At 31.9% G+C, this 15,594-nt stretch overlaps 1 protein-coding gene across 3 annotated transcripts; it reads left to right on the top strand.

The window, feature by feature from the left end:
• Positions 1-5,733: 5,733 nt before the first annotated feature.
• LOC108338108 (uncharacterized) lies at positions 5,734-14,449 on the top strand. Of its 3 annotated transcripts, none has more exons than XM_017574817.2 (8): positions 5,734-6,088; positions 8,894-9,937; positions 10,067-10,173; positions 10,258-10,328; positions 10,401-10,467; positions 13,226-13,313; positions 13,396-13,455; positions 13,655-14,449. In XM_017574817.2, exons 2-8 carry the CDS (start codon positions 9,062-9,064, stop codon positions 14,270-14,272), a joined length of 1,887 nt encoding a protein of 628 aa, XP_017430306.1. In that variant the 5' UTR covers positions 5,734-6,088; positions 8,894-9,061; the 3' UTR covers positions 14,273-14,449. The 3 variants fall into 3 exon arrangements, with proteins under 3 accessions (XP_017430306.1, XP_017430304.1, XP_017430305.1); XM_017574815.2 differs by having other exon boundaries at positions 10,398-10,467; XM_017574816.2 differs by having other exon boundaries at positions 8,862-9,937; positions 10,398-10,467.
• Positions 14,450-15,594: the final 1,145 nt, after the last annotated feature.

The raw sequence follows: 15,594 nt of genomic DNA, 5'->3' as shown, positions 1-15,594 counted from the left end.
CAAGTTCACTTTCCAGTAATCACAAACTTTCATTATACTTCTATATAATGACAATAAAAGCAAGAAGAACATATGAACGCAGATATATGTTAAACATGAAAATTACATCATAGCGAATTTATTACATTCAATTTCAATGAAAGAGAAATCTAACAACTCCTAGTCATCTAAAACATACATGTTTGATGCAAATCAGTGAAGAATCGTGTCATGACATCTTGAAACAGCCTCCTTGGAGTTTCTGGAATATTTTCAATTTTTTCTCAGATTAAAATTTCCTCTTTTCTGTCTTTCTCGCACTAATAACCAATCCAAAAATATATAACTTACTCAGCACATAAATATGCATGCGCTAAGCGAAAATTGAACTAATCCTCTCTTAACGGATACCACTTGTTAAGCGAGTCATACTGATGCGTTGAGCAAATAGTCTTCTTTGTAGATGAGCATATGGTTGACTTAATGAGAAAATGCTGATAGAACTTCAATGATGTATAAGTAAGATTTTCCTCCATCACCATTCTTTTCATATTTTTTTAATTCTTTTTTCAAGTCACTTTTCTTTTTTCTCTAGTTTTACCATAACAAACATCAAATAATTATTGTCTCATTAAACCACATGTTTTATTCATATATCCTTATTTGTTAAAGTTTTGAGCTTCTTTTATTTTTATTACTTTCTTTTACATTTATTTTATTTATTGCAACCTATTTTTTCAAATTTATATTATTCTTCTTCTAAAAAAACAAATATAAAAATATTGAAAATTACAAAGAAAAAAACAAATCTATTTTTCTGCGATTTTAAGGATATGAGTATCCGTATGATCGTTCGCATCGTCCTAGTACTTAATATCATTTTTTTTAAAATAATTAAATAATGTTTTAAAGGTATTATTACTCGTGTGATCGTCTGTATCGTCCTAATATTTAATATCTTTTTTTTAAATAATTGAATAATGTTTTAAATGTATGAATATCCGTGTACTCATTTGCATTGTTTTCGTGTTTAATGTCTTAATTTTTCTCAACCATGTAAAAAATGCCAAAAAAATACAACATCTTCAAAATAAAATAAAAAATTTTTATCCATCACTTTGTTTTTATGTTTATGAGGTTGTTTAAATTGTATGACATCCTTTTTAAAATAATTTCAAAATATAAAAAAATATAAAATCTTCAAAAATAAAAAATATCAACATTTTCAATGAAGATACGTAAGAGCAATATCATTCTTTGTTGGGTCCAAAAACAAATTATGTTTCTTTAAAAGTGATATTTTTTTAGAAAATTAAACATTTTGAAAATCAAATCAACGTCGTACATTTAAGTAAAGGTATTGTCTTCGTGTAAGTGCAGTAGGAGACTAATAAACTATGATTGCGACTCCAAACTTTATTTTCAAAACCGTTTATTTTTTAATGGGTTGTCGCCCCGTCGCGATTCCGGTTACGATAGATGGCGACTCCACTAGGGATGGTAAAGAGTGAGGCCTATTAATTAAATGTGCATATTTGATGTGATTTTCTTTATGCTTTTTCTATATCCTTTGTTATATATATATATATATATATATATATATATATATATATATATATATATATATATATATATTGAATATTTGGAATAATTGCATGTGAATATTTTAGCCTATTCGTTATATTTGAAATAATTATATGACTAGATATTGAATCCTAGGGTAGGCGACATGCTATATTATTTTGCGATTGTGATTTTAAATATGCATGGTATTCTTCATTCTTAGACATTTATGCATATCATGAGTAGAGTCTTATGCCCGAGTCTAGGTGTAAATTAGAATTAGAAGGGTTGTATAGCGATACCATTTGACACATACTTCTTATTTGGTTATCGTGAGAACTACATCAAGAATTTGTTCTCTTTATTTGTATTTATCAACTAAAAATGAGGTAAAGAGGATCATAGCTCTAGTGACCTTAATCTTTAGGTTTAAGCAACCATTATGGTGAGATTGTATATATTGGCCTTAGAATTTTTAGCACCCAACCTTTGTTAAGGCAAGAGAGATAATTTTTTATCATTTGTTTTTCACATTTTCTTTGTACATAAAAATAAGTATATAATGAGGTTTTGAAAATTAAAAAAAATATAAAAACAAAAAAAAATGTAATGCTTTAATGAATTCATATTTAATCGTTTTTCATTTTTCTTGTTAATCATTCTTATAAAAAAGAATTAAAAAATAAAAAAAATAGGCAAAATAAACATTATTTGGCAAATAAGTTAATTGAATAAAAAAAATAAAACAAATATGTTTATCATCGATTTTGAAGTGTTTATTTGATTTACAATGTCCTGAAATTGCTCAAATACTTTCCTGCTCCATCACTTTACATCACAATCCTTTTTTCATGAATCAATGTACAATGGGCATGGCCTTAAAATGTTAGCAGGCAAGCCTCTGAGCAAGATAAAAATAAAATATAAAAACTGAATAACGTAATAAATAAATAAATAATAAAAAAAAGGCAAACAAGGGGTAACTTGTGGGAGTTGAATTTTTATTGTGAATTAAAACATGGAAAATAAAACAATTATGATTTGGGATGATGCGTGAGCATGTCTATTTGGTAGTAAAAAAAATAAAAACAAAAATTATCATCTTTGGTTATCCATTTTAAATCTTCAAAAAAAAAAAACATTTCAAATCATTTTAAATAAGGATCACCTTTATTCTTAAAGGTTGACATAATGTTTACACGTGATTGTATACTAATAAAAAAAAAAGGCTAAGAAATGTTTTTGAGAGAAAGAATGAAAATAGAAAAAGAAGTAAAACATGTCAACTAAGAGAAATCATGCAATATCATATGTAACATTATTTATAGACTTTTGTTTCAAATAATCATCCATCATTTTTATGTCTTTACTATCCATTTTTAATAAAATCCACATAGATCAAAGATGACTTTACTATCTATGTTTTTGTCCGGTTAAAAAAATTAAAAATATGTAATTGAAAAAAATTGTGTTTGGAGATTTGCTTGCAGATAAGAAGACAATTTTAGTGATTATATGTTTCAAGTGTCACTCAAAAATAATCGTTTATTCATCATGTTAGAAACATTTCTGTCATTTTTTATAAATTTTCTGTCACCTATCCTATTCTTGATACCATTGTCCATTACTCTCGTATGAAGTTCATAAAACCTTGTCCAAACCTTGTCCAACCAATCATTTTGAATCCAAATCTTATGCAACTTTAAGCCTAAACATTGTTTAAACATTACTCTTTGTATTCAACCATTCACTTTGAGCTCAAACCTTGTCTAACTTTTACTGTATTTCATATCACAATTACCAACCAAAATTTGAATTGTTAATTCCATTACCACTCAATCATTTATTTTGAATTCTACCGTAATAATTAGGTGTAACTTCAGTAATCTCCACCATTTTTTTACTCCATTCGCATATCCAAGTTACACACACTTTTTTTTTCATTTTTAGGTTTATTCACACTTTCACGTTAATGTCACATTTTCAAGTTTTTATTTCAATTTAAGTCATACCAAGACTAGTGTTACGTCTTAAGGTCCACACTTCATTTTCAAATTAGGACAAGTTCATCTTCATTTCTTCATTATATCATCAATCGTTCACTCTTGACAGAACAACAATAATTCACAGATCTCGAGGATTACTGTGTCGATCTAGATTACAAATTTAATAAACGCAAAAAGAAAAATATAATGTTTCAATAATTTTACATTGCAACATAAAAAAAAGCATAATAAAAATAAAAAATGAAAAAAATAATATCTAATTGTACATATTATTCAAATTTGACGATAAAAAACATCAATAATTGACTGATCTCAAGGATTATTATGTCGATCTATATTAAAAATTTTAATAAACGTAAAAATAAAAATATAATGTTCCAATAATTTATACATTATAAAAAAACAAAAAAAAAACAAAGCATAAAAAAATGAAAAATATCTAATTCTATATATTATACAAAAATTACACAAATATAACCACAAGTGGATGACAAAAGACAAGAAAATAAAAAATAATAAACACAAAAATAAATATTAATAGTCTCTTCATGAGACTATTGATCGGAAGTATGGTGACCTTAACAATAACTCGAGAGAGCTCTTCGATAGGAGTGACACCAGAAGAGTGACATCTTCTTCAACGTGTATAGAAGGAATCAAAAAGAGGTTTAAGGTCACGATTGTTGGAATGAGCGGAGCTACCTAAAATGATTTATAATTACATAAACAAAGAGAAATAAGAATTAGAAAATTGAAAAAACAAAAACATAAAGAATAAAGTATAATAAAAAAGAAGAAAAATGATTAAAACTCAAAAGAGCTGACCATTCATAAATGACACCCAAAAGAGGCCGAAGGGAATCAGATGCGAAGGTGACACTTTGCTTTAAACGTTGCTGCTTTCTCTCAATATTCATAGTTTTGAAACCAACTCGAGACGTTGTAGGCTCCAATTTCACCATGGCACCGAAGTTTTATTGTGATTTCATGCACTTGCTCTTGATTAGGACGTTTAAACCAATAATGGTAGCCAACCTCTAATAGAGATAGTTTCTCCTTCGTCGAGCTCCATGATTTTTTTTTCTTTCTTATCTTCAACCTTCAAAGTCTTCAAATTTTTGTTCATCTTTTTTTCTATTATTAAAAAAATTCTAAATAAAAGAGCATACGTGAAAAAGTGATTATGTCCATATCACATGTATTTGCAATTAATTTTTTAAGTTAGTTTAGTCTTCAATGGTGCTAATGTCTAGTTCTAGGCTTAAGGATGAAAATGATAGATCAGTTTCACAGTCATTGCAAAGGGATCCTACTATATCTAAGTCCAAAGCTTCCAGCCGATATACCCATTATAATTAGGTTATAAACATTAAAAAACATAAATTGAAAAATGAGAAAAAGGAAAAGTGAATAACAAATAGAAAAGAACAAAATGCTAAGAAAGAACATAGAGCGAAAAGAATAATAAACAGAAAAGTGTAAAGAGGAAAGCAAGAACAAAAAAAAAGGCTCATAAACTCAAAAATAAAGACAAATTACTATTTCGGTACGACTCACTCACAAGTCCAAAAACTCTCATAAAATGCTTTTGGAAACACTCAGATCTCACACATGATAAAGATGACAAAGTGTCCTTCAACATAATCCAACATTTCTTTTAAAGCAAAAAATTTCACTATGTTAACGTTTTAATCAACTCTCTCAATTATACCAATAAAAAGAAAAAAAAAGTTGAAAAATCCTAAAAAAAATCAAGAATAAAAAGTAAAAAATAAAAAATCCTAAAAATCAAACTTATAAATTTTTCATTTTTTATATACTATTAGTTTTCACGAATTTCTTCGGTACACATACATTCTAAATATATTATACATTAATAACCTGTACATAAATTTATTTTCTTCATATTTTTCGAACTGATTCATAATAATAAAATTTAAATAAAAATAGAAATAAAAATCAATTAAAGAAAACAAAACACTAATTTCATTTTTTTCCATAATCTTGATTATGATAAGTGAGAGGATGGTTCTCTTCCTAAACAAAATTTTTATATTTTTTCAAATAAAAAATTATATTTTTTCAAACCAAAAAAAATAATCAAACTTCATAAAAAAAAAGTGAGATTGAAGAAATAAAATTCGTGGTGATAGGGGTGAAAGTCTACTTAAAGAAATCTCCTTAAAACTAGTTTTCTCATACAATATGAAACCCTAAAATCAATTTTGTCACGGTACACTCTCGCCCTTTCTTATACAATCGGAAGCCCTAATATTTGTTCCCATCCTTCTCCTTCTTTTTTCCACATTTCTGGAATAAACTGAGTGGAATTAGTGATTACTGTCTAAAACCTTAGGAAAACTCCCAAACCCGTGTTGCATTGGCGAGAACCTTAATAGGTCTAAAATTCAGTCCTTCGAAATCAAGTTCTTCAACTGGAAATTTGAGAAGCTCAAACCCGCTGCCGAGGAGGTCGAGCACGTGGTGGCGCTAATGCTTCTCCTGTGAAGGTCAAATACAGTGTTGTGATTGTCCTAAAGGTGAGATTTTTAAAATGGTACATTATAAAATTGTAAGACATTTGTTTATTTTGATGCATTTTTGTGTTTGGAATTGGTATTGGTTTGGATTCTGAGATGTTCAGTGATATGATTTGGTTTTCCAGTGGTAGTTGTAATTGCACCTCTTTCTGTGTTTATTGGTTTAGGTCCTTCCTGTATATATGTGATTATGTGAGTTTGTAGGGTATAAAAATAGGGTTATGGATACAGATGTGATGGATTTGTTTAGAAATAAAACATTGAAGAATTATAGAATACATTGAAATATTTGGGAGAAGGGTTTTGGATGAAGATGAAGAGTGAAAGAGATCTAGAGATATGGAGTGAAATGGGGTCCATTGCTTGTATAAGTGATTTGTTTGGTGATTACTCTGTGATTTGTGTAATTAGTAATTGTAGTATGGCTGACACTACTAGTAAATAATGAAGACAAACTTTTGTATTTCTATCGGCTGAGAGATCTCTCTCAAGGTTTATTCTTAATCCATACACTGTCCACTATCACTTCTGGCTGCCCTCTGCAGCTGCCGACCTCCATAGCTGGTGCACCTCATCCAACAAGAAGCAACTGTGGTGGTCATTGAGGTAACGGCTATCCATTCTCCATTATCGCTTCTGGTCGCCCCCTGCCACCGCTGACCTCTAGATTTGGTGCACCTCGTCCAGCAACAAACATAGTGGGCATTGAGGCAACAAATTCCACACAGCCACCACATGCTACCCTTCTACACAGCTCAGTCATGTGTGTGAGGTCCACACACCATACTAGGATGACCACAAAACCGCTACATTTCTTCCAGTGGTCTCACGGGCTCCTCTAGTCTCAATTTCATCCTTGTTTCGGGATTCAAACCTTGTCTTAGTTGTGGATTATAAAAGAAATCATATGTTGGACTTCTAAAAAATCTTTAGTTGAGCTTGTTAGATGACGTTTGTAGAAATCATAACCTTAAATTCTAGACCTTAAATCCTAGATTCTAGACTCTAACCCGAGACCCCAAATCATAAACCTCAAATGCAAAACTGTAATTTTTTAATTTTGTTATACTTTTTTATTTTAATAATTATTGTAGTAATACTTTTTTATTTTTTGTCATAAGAAAAAAAAAGTGAACAAGGACATATGACATATGTTATTAGAAAAATATAAACTTAAGTACTCTGGATAAGTTAGTTTTAAGATGATAATAATTTTGTGGCAATTGGAAAGAGGAAAAAATGGGTATATCATGGACCTGATCATCAATAAAATGAGACGTGATTTTGGGGTGACCCATTTTGACAATTACCAATTGTCACCCCAGAAGGCGAAGGAACCTATACTTTCATATCACTCCTAAGAACCCTGTACTTTAGAATCAAATATCACTCCTAAGAACCCTATACTTTCACATTCACAAAACCTAACATCAATTTCTAGATATCTATCATCAACCTAGAGCTCCGGTTCACAATTTGATCTCCAAGCAGTAAAAGAAAATCTTCTATCTCCCGGTCACTTGCAATTAGTTGTGCTACCTGAAGCCTGTTTTCGTTGGTGTCAAATTTGCCACTTGTTCCCTCTAGACCAGGTTTACCTTTTTCTCTTGTCTTTTTGGTTTTGGTTCTTGACAAGCCTGTGTAATTGTTTTTTCCACCCATTGTTTACTTCATGCAATTCGTGCACAAATTTTGTGATTTAAATTGCTTATTGTACTTTTAAACTGATTGGATAGTTGTATCTGAAATTACATAATCTGATTTCAGGATGTTTGGATGTGCAAAACTGATAGATATACCTTTATAGGCTAAGCTTATTCACCATTTATGACAAATGAACTCTATTCATAATACTCCATTTTTCAATTATAGCAATATTTAATATAAATAAAAAGAAATTGGTGACCATAGGTTGAAGTACATAAACCCCAAAATGATTATATATGAGATATGAGAAGATGATTAAGGATAATACATTTCCCATGAACTTGCGGAGGTTGCTGGAATTGTTGGCAAAAGTGTACATGAGAATGATTGGCTGTCACGTACACACCAAACTTGGCAATTTCTAGAATATCTTTGGAAGTGCCTAGAGATGACTTCGTATCTTTCCTATTACCAACAAACACCAATACCAGCAGCAACAGAATCAAGCACTGTGTTTGAAATCAATCAATAAATAAAGAGGAAAATTTATCTGAATCAGTCACCATAACCAAACATAAACAGAGATATGAAATATTTCATTTTCACCTGCGTGAACCAGGATATATGCAAAGTTATCTTATTGAGTTGATAATGTGATTGAAGCATCACCTTATATTTTTTTTACTTGAATGTTGCTGCAAAATAAATCATTGATTACTAGTCTGCTGTTTTTGAGAAGTTCTTAAACTTGATGTCGGCCTGTTTAGTTCCTAGAAGAGGAAGGTAGGGGGAGGGGGAAACCGAGTTGTTATATTTTGTGAATGTATAGTTACTGGCTTATTATACTTATGTTTAAATGTGTAACTTGCAAAGTTCTCACATGAACTAGCTGTAAATTTTGACATTTTGGTTTGACTCCGTTTTTGGCGGGTCAATTTGTTGGTAAATATAAGGCTGTGCATGTAATTGCCTTATTGATATCAACACATGGTAAGCCTTCTTTCTTAAAAGTTATTTGCCTCTGATATATTCTGATGTTCCTTTGTCACCTCTTTTTTATTTGTCTTGTCATTCTCTCTCAATCGGTTGTTGTTCTTCCTCTGTTGCTTGGCTCATTTCTTAACAGGTATTTCCAATCTTGTTAAATTTGGCATGCAGGCAGATTCCATATATTTAATGATCGCAACTGTGTTTAATGGAGGTTGTTGTCCTTGTTGCTTTGATCACGTTCAGAGTTATTGGGTTCCTTTCCTACACTTCAGATTCCAAAACTGTGTTTAATTGAAACTTTGAATTGTTTAAATTTCTTGTGTTTATGTTAACATCATGGCTAACAATTGCAACTCCTCCTCCAAAACCCAACCCCCTTATGCTCCTAGTCCTAACCATCAAAATTTCTTACAAAACAATGGTGTGGGCATGACACCCCAGCCCCAGTTTTGTTCTGGCAACCACCAAAGCCAAAGCTTGTTGCCCCCTTTTATGCAGCCAATACTCATGAATGCAGCACCTTTTATGAATGCTGCAAATCACAATCATTTTCCCTTGCAAAATAATCAGATGCATCTGCCTCAAATGGGTATGCCTGGTCATCAACAGGGTCAACCCCTTGTGGGGGGTTTAGGTCCCCAAAATAGTGGTGGCAATCCCAATTACAGCAATTCAATGTATCCTGTTCAGGGACAAGTCATGCAGAATGCAGCTCAACTCAATTTGTCTCAATTACAGAGACAAATGTTGGCACAGAGTATTTTGAATATGCTTCAGCCGTCTCATATGAACATTAGTATGCCAAACGGCCAATTTTGTGCCCCTTATCCTGTTCAGAATATGAATCAACAGTTACCTACACAAATGCCAAGCCCTTCTCAAGGGATTCCTCATGGCATGCATCCTGGTTCCTGCCCCATGTTTGGGTTTCCAAACCAACGGCCTCAGGCTATGGTCCCTCAGAATTCTTTATTTTCAGCAAGTCCACAGTTAGGCTTTGAGCCTGGAGGGCAGGTCCGGCTGCAGATTGATCCGAACATTGATCCGAACGAGAAAAACCTTGCACCACCAAACGTGAATGCAAATGCTTTGGTATCACGGTTGCCTTTTTCATCTCAGCAGTTACAAGGGAATACTTCTGGGTCACTTAATTCTAATTTGGCTCATACAAGTAACTCTCAACCTCCTGCGTTTTTGAAGTCACACTCGCAGGTATTTAAAACTTGAGTGTTTTCTGTCTTTTCAATGTTTTAGCGGAATTTATTGTTCTACTACTTGTAAATACTATTGTAAATGATGCTGTGGTAATATATTTACTGAAAATCCCAATAATTGCTGTAGGAGAATCCTTATGGCAATATTAAAACTAATGTTCCAAATACCAACTGGAATGGATCACCCAGCAAAAACTTCAAAAATAGACCAAAACGAGGAGGGTTTAAAGGAGGGTATGTTATTTTCTTTTCTCTTTGTTACTCTTGATCACTTGCACGTTTTGTCTGTGCGTTACAATTGCTGTCCTGTTTCTTTAGATTCCAGAAGTCTAAATTTCATGATGCCAACAATGGGAGAACTGGGTTTCCTAAAGATCATAATGGAAGAGGTTTGAACTTTTCTACCTTGTATCCCAGATGAAACATTTTCTATGCTTAGGCTAATGTTGTGATGACAGCAGGCCCTTACAGTGGGAGGGCAGGACAGGATAGATTAAGATCAAAGGAACTTAAGCAGCAACCAGAAAGGTAGCTTCTGCTTCACTTTCTGATCCTTTTTTATCTGGTCCCAGTCTATTACTTATTTGCAGTCGTTTTTTAATTGTCTTGGTTGTTAATGATAATGTGTAACAATGACATGCTAATTAAATAGTTTTAGTTTATTTGCTACTTCCTGAAATTGAAGGTTATTTTACATTGCTGTTTCTGGAGTCCTAAAAATGTTGCTAGTAGATATCAACTGAATGTAATATTTTCTTGAAAATGTGAGAATTTACTTGAAAAAGAATGATGTACACCCGAAAAGTAGAACAATGTTAATAGAAAATTTTTGCCACTCTGTTCGAAGTTTTGGACATTATCCTTGATTCTGTGTCCAAATGTCCAGTTTTCTTGACTGTCATTAGTCAGTACCTATCATTAGTCACTACCTATGGGAGATAGGGAAAGCCAACTCTATATATAACCCTTATCTGTAGCTAGCTTCAATAAATGCAGAAATCAACTATTCATTTTAGCCAAAGGTTAGCAATGTAAAAATTGTTGACATATAAGCCCGTTTGTAGTACAAGGAAATATTTCGGTCTATTTTAGTTTTGAACTGTGAGATGAAGCATGTAGTTAAAAAACATCTGAGACTGAAAATACTGGATGGACATAATGGTAACCATCAAGCCATGTTACAGATCCGCAATTGTGTCCACAGTTGTACTTTGTAGGTCATTTTTTGAACATCTCTGAAAACAAAAGTTTATTTGGGATGACCTTAGTGCACACACTCTTGCGGTGTATGTGGCATTAAGGGTCCAACAATAGTAACTTTTCTTGCCTTTTAATGGTTCTTATATAGATTGGTGGGTATTTGATATTGGTGATAAGGTGTTAAGAGGAGTTCCCTGGGTAGTTAAATTTAGTTTTAGAAGTTGACCTTATGTTTTCTCTTAATAGCCATAATAACCAAGGAATCTGACATGGTCTTTACACACATGATTCAAAGACTAAGCTAGGGTTGAGAGCTCTGAGCAGATTAATTTCCCCAACTCCCATTTCATGTGGGTTGGCATAGTAGTTAAAGCTCTTAGTAAGAGTCTTCCTCAATTGTTGTAGTTTGTAGATGAAGAATGGAAGAGGAAGAGAACCACATAAGTATCACTTCGCTCTTTCTCACACGTCCTTAAAAGACTAGAAAAAAAGTGTTGGTCTAGAACCTATTATCATCAATGTTAATATGATAATTGAAGGACTCCATTTTCATTTACCACTTTAATGAATGTTGTTGGGGAAGCCATGTTGGGATTTTTCTACGGGTATAGACTCTAGAGATTTAACACCAATAATAGTGTTGACGATGATGATAATAGTGATGACAACAATAATAATGAGATGGTAGCAATTGTGATGATCATAGTGGTGTTGGTCGCAATGCCAATGGTAATTATGAGATGATGACAATGGTTATGATAATTGGTATGTTAATAATGGTAGTGAAGATGTAGTGGTAGGTGCTATAGTGAAAATGGAATGGGGATAATGATGATAATGGTAACATGGTGGGTGACAATAGGGGAAGTGATGGCAAAAGTTTTGTAACAATGGTGTAAGTTGTGGTATACTAATGGTGGTAATGTCAATGTGGTTGTGGTTGTTATGATGGAGATAATGATGATAGTAGTATAGGGGATGTATGTGGGGTGGTGGCAACAACAATAAGGGTAGTGAAAGTGGTAACAGAGGAAATAATGGGAGGGATGGTGACAGTGATAATAATGGAGTTGGAGTGATGTGAGAATAGAAAGGTAGACCATTTTATCATGTTGCCTTCTAACCTAGCTCTTAGGATAAGAAATACATCCCACTAAAATAGACAATAAAATTAGGGATGACAAATAAATCTACACTTGGGGAAATTTGTGGATAAAATATGTAACAGATACTAAATGAATACTAGTAATGGATATCCACAGGTAATGGGTACGAGTATTTTAATTATTCTTGTTGATGAAACAGGTTTGGATATCATGATATTCAACCCACATATATTCGCCAATCATTATTAGTGAATTTTATTTGAAGATTTTAAAAAGCAAGTGGTAAAATATTTAGTTATTAGTGAGAGAAGTATTATTCAATAAAGAATGGGTTAGAATTTGATTTTATATATTTATATTTTTTTCTTTAGACCTATGAAATTTAAATTATTTGTAAAAGGATTAATCCCTTAACATTTATTCTTTGGTGCAACTCAATCAAAGAAATCATATATGATGTTGCACCAAACAATTGATTAATAGAATCTTTTTTGCAAATTGGTTCTTGTAAAGGAGGCGTGATAAACAGAGAATACATCTAGTATAGTATTTTGAACTTTTACATTCAACATGAACATAAGTATGTGTTGTGTATTATTTGATCCATCTGAGTTTTTAAATGTAAGTAGTCAAACAATACATGTGGTTCTATATAAATACAACGTCCTGCCTTCCTTCAACATACTTAATCAACAAGGTTCTGACCTTTCACAATTTCGGTACCAGACTTGTGATTTTTGTCCAAATAAATGTCTTCCAAAATCCAGATAACCTTCTAAATGAAATTAGATTTTCTTTTGGTGTTATTTTTATAAAGTTATGTCTGCTTTCTCGTTAGATTTTTATTGTCTTTTCATTATTGAATTACTTTTCTTAAACTTCGAATTTCACAACTTATTCTTTTATACTGAAAATACCTTAACTCTAACCCTGATTTTGTTTATGATTGCTTTTATTTCGTTTCTTAATTAAATGTTTAGATTTTTCTCTGTGACTTACACTGAGCAAGAAATCCAACAATGGCGTGAAGCACGGAAAAATAATCATCCTTGTAACCACTTGCAGAAGGTTGTAAACAAACTGATCTATCTACTGCTCGTGTTTATCAGATGTTATTTTCTAAATATCAATTCCTGAATACTAATTGCAGAGGCACAGTGAATGCCCGATGGACTCCAAGGTTATTAACAGGGAGGTCTTACAAAGAGAGGTATACTTAGAGGGATGTTATTAGCATGCAACACTTCCCAATATAATGTTATCATGTCGTAAAATTTAATAATGTTCAATATGTAAAATTAAGAAAATAGTCTTTTTTAGCAGGAGATATAAGTGCTGACATAAATATTTCTTGGACTCAGCAAATGGTATTCCATTTCCTTAGCAGTGTATATATTTTGTCTTTGCAGCTTAAGGAGGTTTTAGCAAAGCAAGCTGAATTGGGAATCGAAGTTGCTGAAATACCATCACACTACCTTAAGAATTCTGAAAATCGAGGTCTTCAAAATGAAGGGAAAAACAAATTTAGTGACAAAAGAAAGTTCCAAAACAAGTTCAACGAGAAATTAGACAGAAAAGGTCGGTTCGGCAAGAGGCAAAAGTTTGCTAACAACATTTCAGAAAGCCCTTTGTCAAAGAAGAGGAAGCCAACTTTATTGCAGAAACTCTTGAGTGCAGATATAAGTAAAGATAAGAGCCACCTGTTTCAGGTTTTCAGGTTCATGGTAATAAATTCTTTCTTCAAACATTGTCCTGACAAGCCCCTTAGATATCCATCAGTCATGGTTAAAGAGAACGGGTCTGAAGTTGACACTGAAAAAGATGTTTCTAAACGTGGGAACGAGGGAGCTGTTAAAAAAATTGTTAGCCTAAATAATGATGACGATCATAATAGTGAAGACGAAGACAGTGATGTTGATGAGAATGACTCTATTGTGCATAATCATCCACACGAAGAACTTTTTTCCTTGGTTAAAGAAGAGCAATTTGAGAAATCTGATGAAGAGGAGGGAGAAATTTTAGAATGAAATTCCTAGGTTGGTGCTCCACTTTTTTGCAGCAAAGTTTTGAATACTGTAGTGGTAACAATTTTTGTTTAGTCATTTGTTTCCCTTGTGGTTTCACCATCATGCATAATGTTACAGTCAATGTATTTTTGCAGCAAAGGTTTCTGAATACTAGTATTACACAATATATTTGCGCACATGCCTATCTGCTGTTTTTAGCAAAGGATTCAAAGATTAGGGAAAGTATAATTAGATATTTTTAATATACTTTTACTTTTGATTTCTTATTTACTATCCGAATGACAACCTTTTCCCATTATATGTTTTTTTACTTATTTTTATTTTTTGCTAGTATGCTCTTTTTATTATTAGCATTCTTTTTCCAAGTCTCAAACTTTTTATATATTTATTGCAAATATTCATTAAGATATCATCAATTTAATTATAGAAAGTTGCATATTGGATGCTACATTTGAATAAATGATTAATTCAAATAATGTGATTGTTATTAAGGATTAATTTTACAAGCTTAGATGAAATTAATTGGGCTGTGACATTTTCCTTTATTAATTGCATTAGAAGTGTTAGATTGTCAGGTTGTGTATATAGTTTTTTGTAAAGTATGTCATTGTATTAAAACACGTACGGATCTTTAGTGTTGTTTCAACTAAAGATAAATGATTAGTAATAGAAATTGATGTTCCAATTATGTGTTGTATTATGGTAGTTTATTGAATATAATGTCTTAGAAATAATAAGATATTTTAAACCACGCTTTTATTTGTGGAAAAAGAGCCGTTCTCTCTGCATTTTACTGACTTTTCCCTTCACCTCCAACTTTTTAAAATTCTTTTAAAAATAACATATCTAACCTTTAACTAAAATAATTTATACCAAAGTAAAAATTATTTTACTTTTCTATATTTTTTATCTTTCTCTGTTCCATTTTAAATGATAAACCCTAGTACGTAGTTAGTGCATCCTCTTCAACTCCTTTCATCTTAACTCTTCCTTGCAGCTTTCCTTCTTAGATCTCCTTTTCGTTTTCTCTTATTTTGTCTTTGTTCTCTCTTCGTTTTGTCCATTTTCCTTGGTTGTTTTGTTCTCTTTTGTTGGTTTGGTCTTCATTGTGTACTCCATTGTTGTGTGGTCACTCCTGTTGATGAAGATCACTGTCGTGATCACTCCTCTCCATGAAAAACATGTAAGATTTGCTTGAAATTTGTTTGATACTTGATTTGGTTTGTTTGAATTTCATTTTCATTTTGGTTGATGTGAACGCAAACACCGAGAGACTTTAACAAACACTCAAAATTCGGTTAATGCTTTGTCGACTTTCAAAA

This window comes from Vigna angularis, chromosome 7 (genome assembly GCF_016808095.1).
Source record: "Vigna angularis cultivar LongXiaoDou No.4 chromosome 7, ASM1680809v1, whole genome shotgun sequence".
NCBI lineage: Eukaryota > Viridiplantae > Streptophyta > Magnoliopsida > Fabales > Fabaceae > Vigna > Vigna angularis.
The sequence above is the reverse complement of the archived record's forward strand: the minus strand, read 5'-3'. Positions and strand labels throughout refer to the sequence as shown.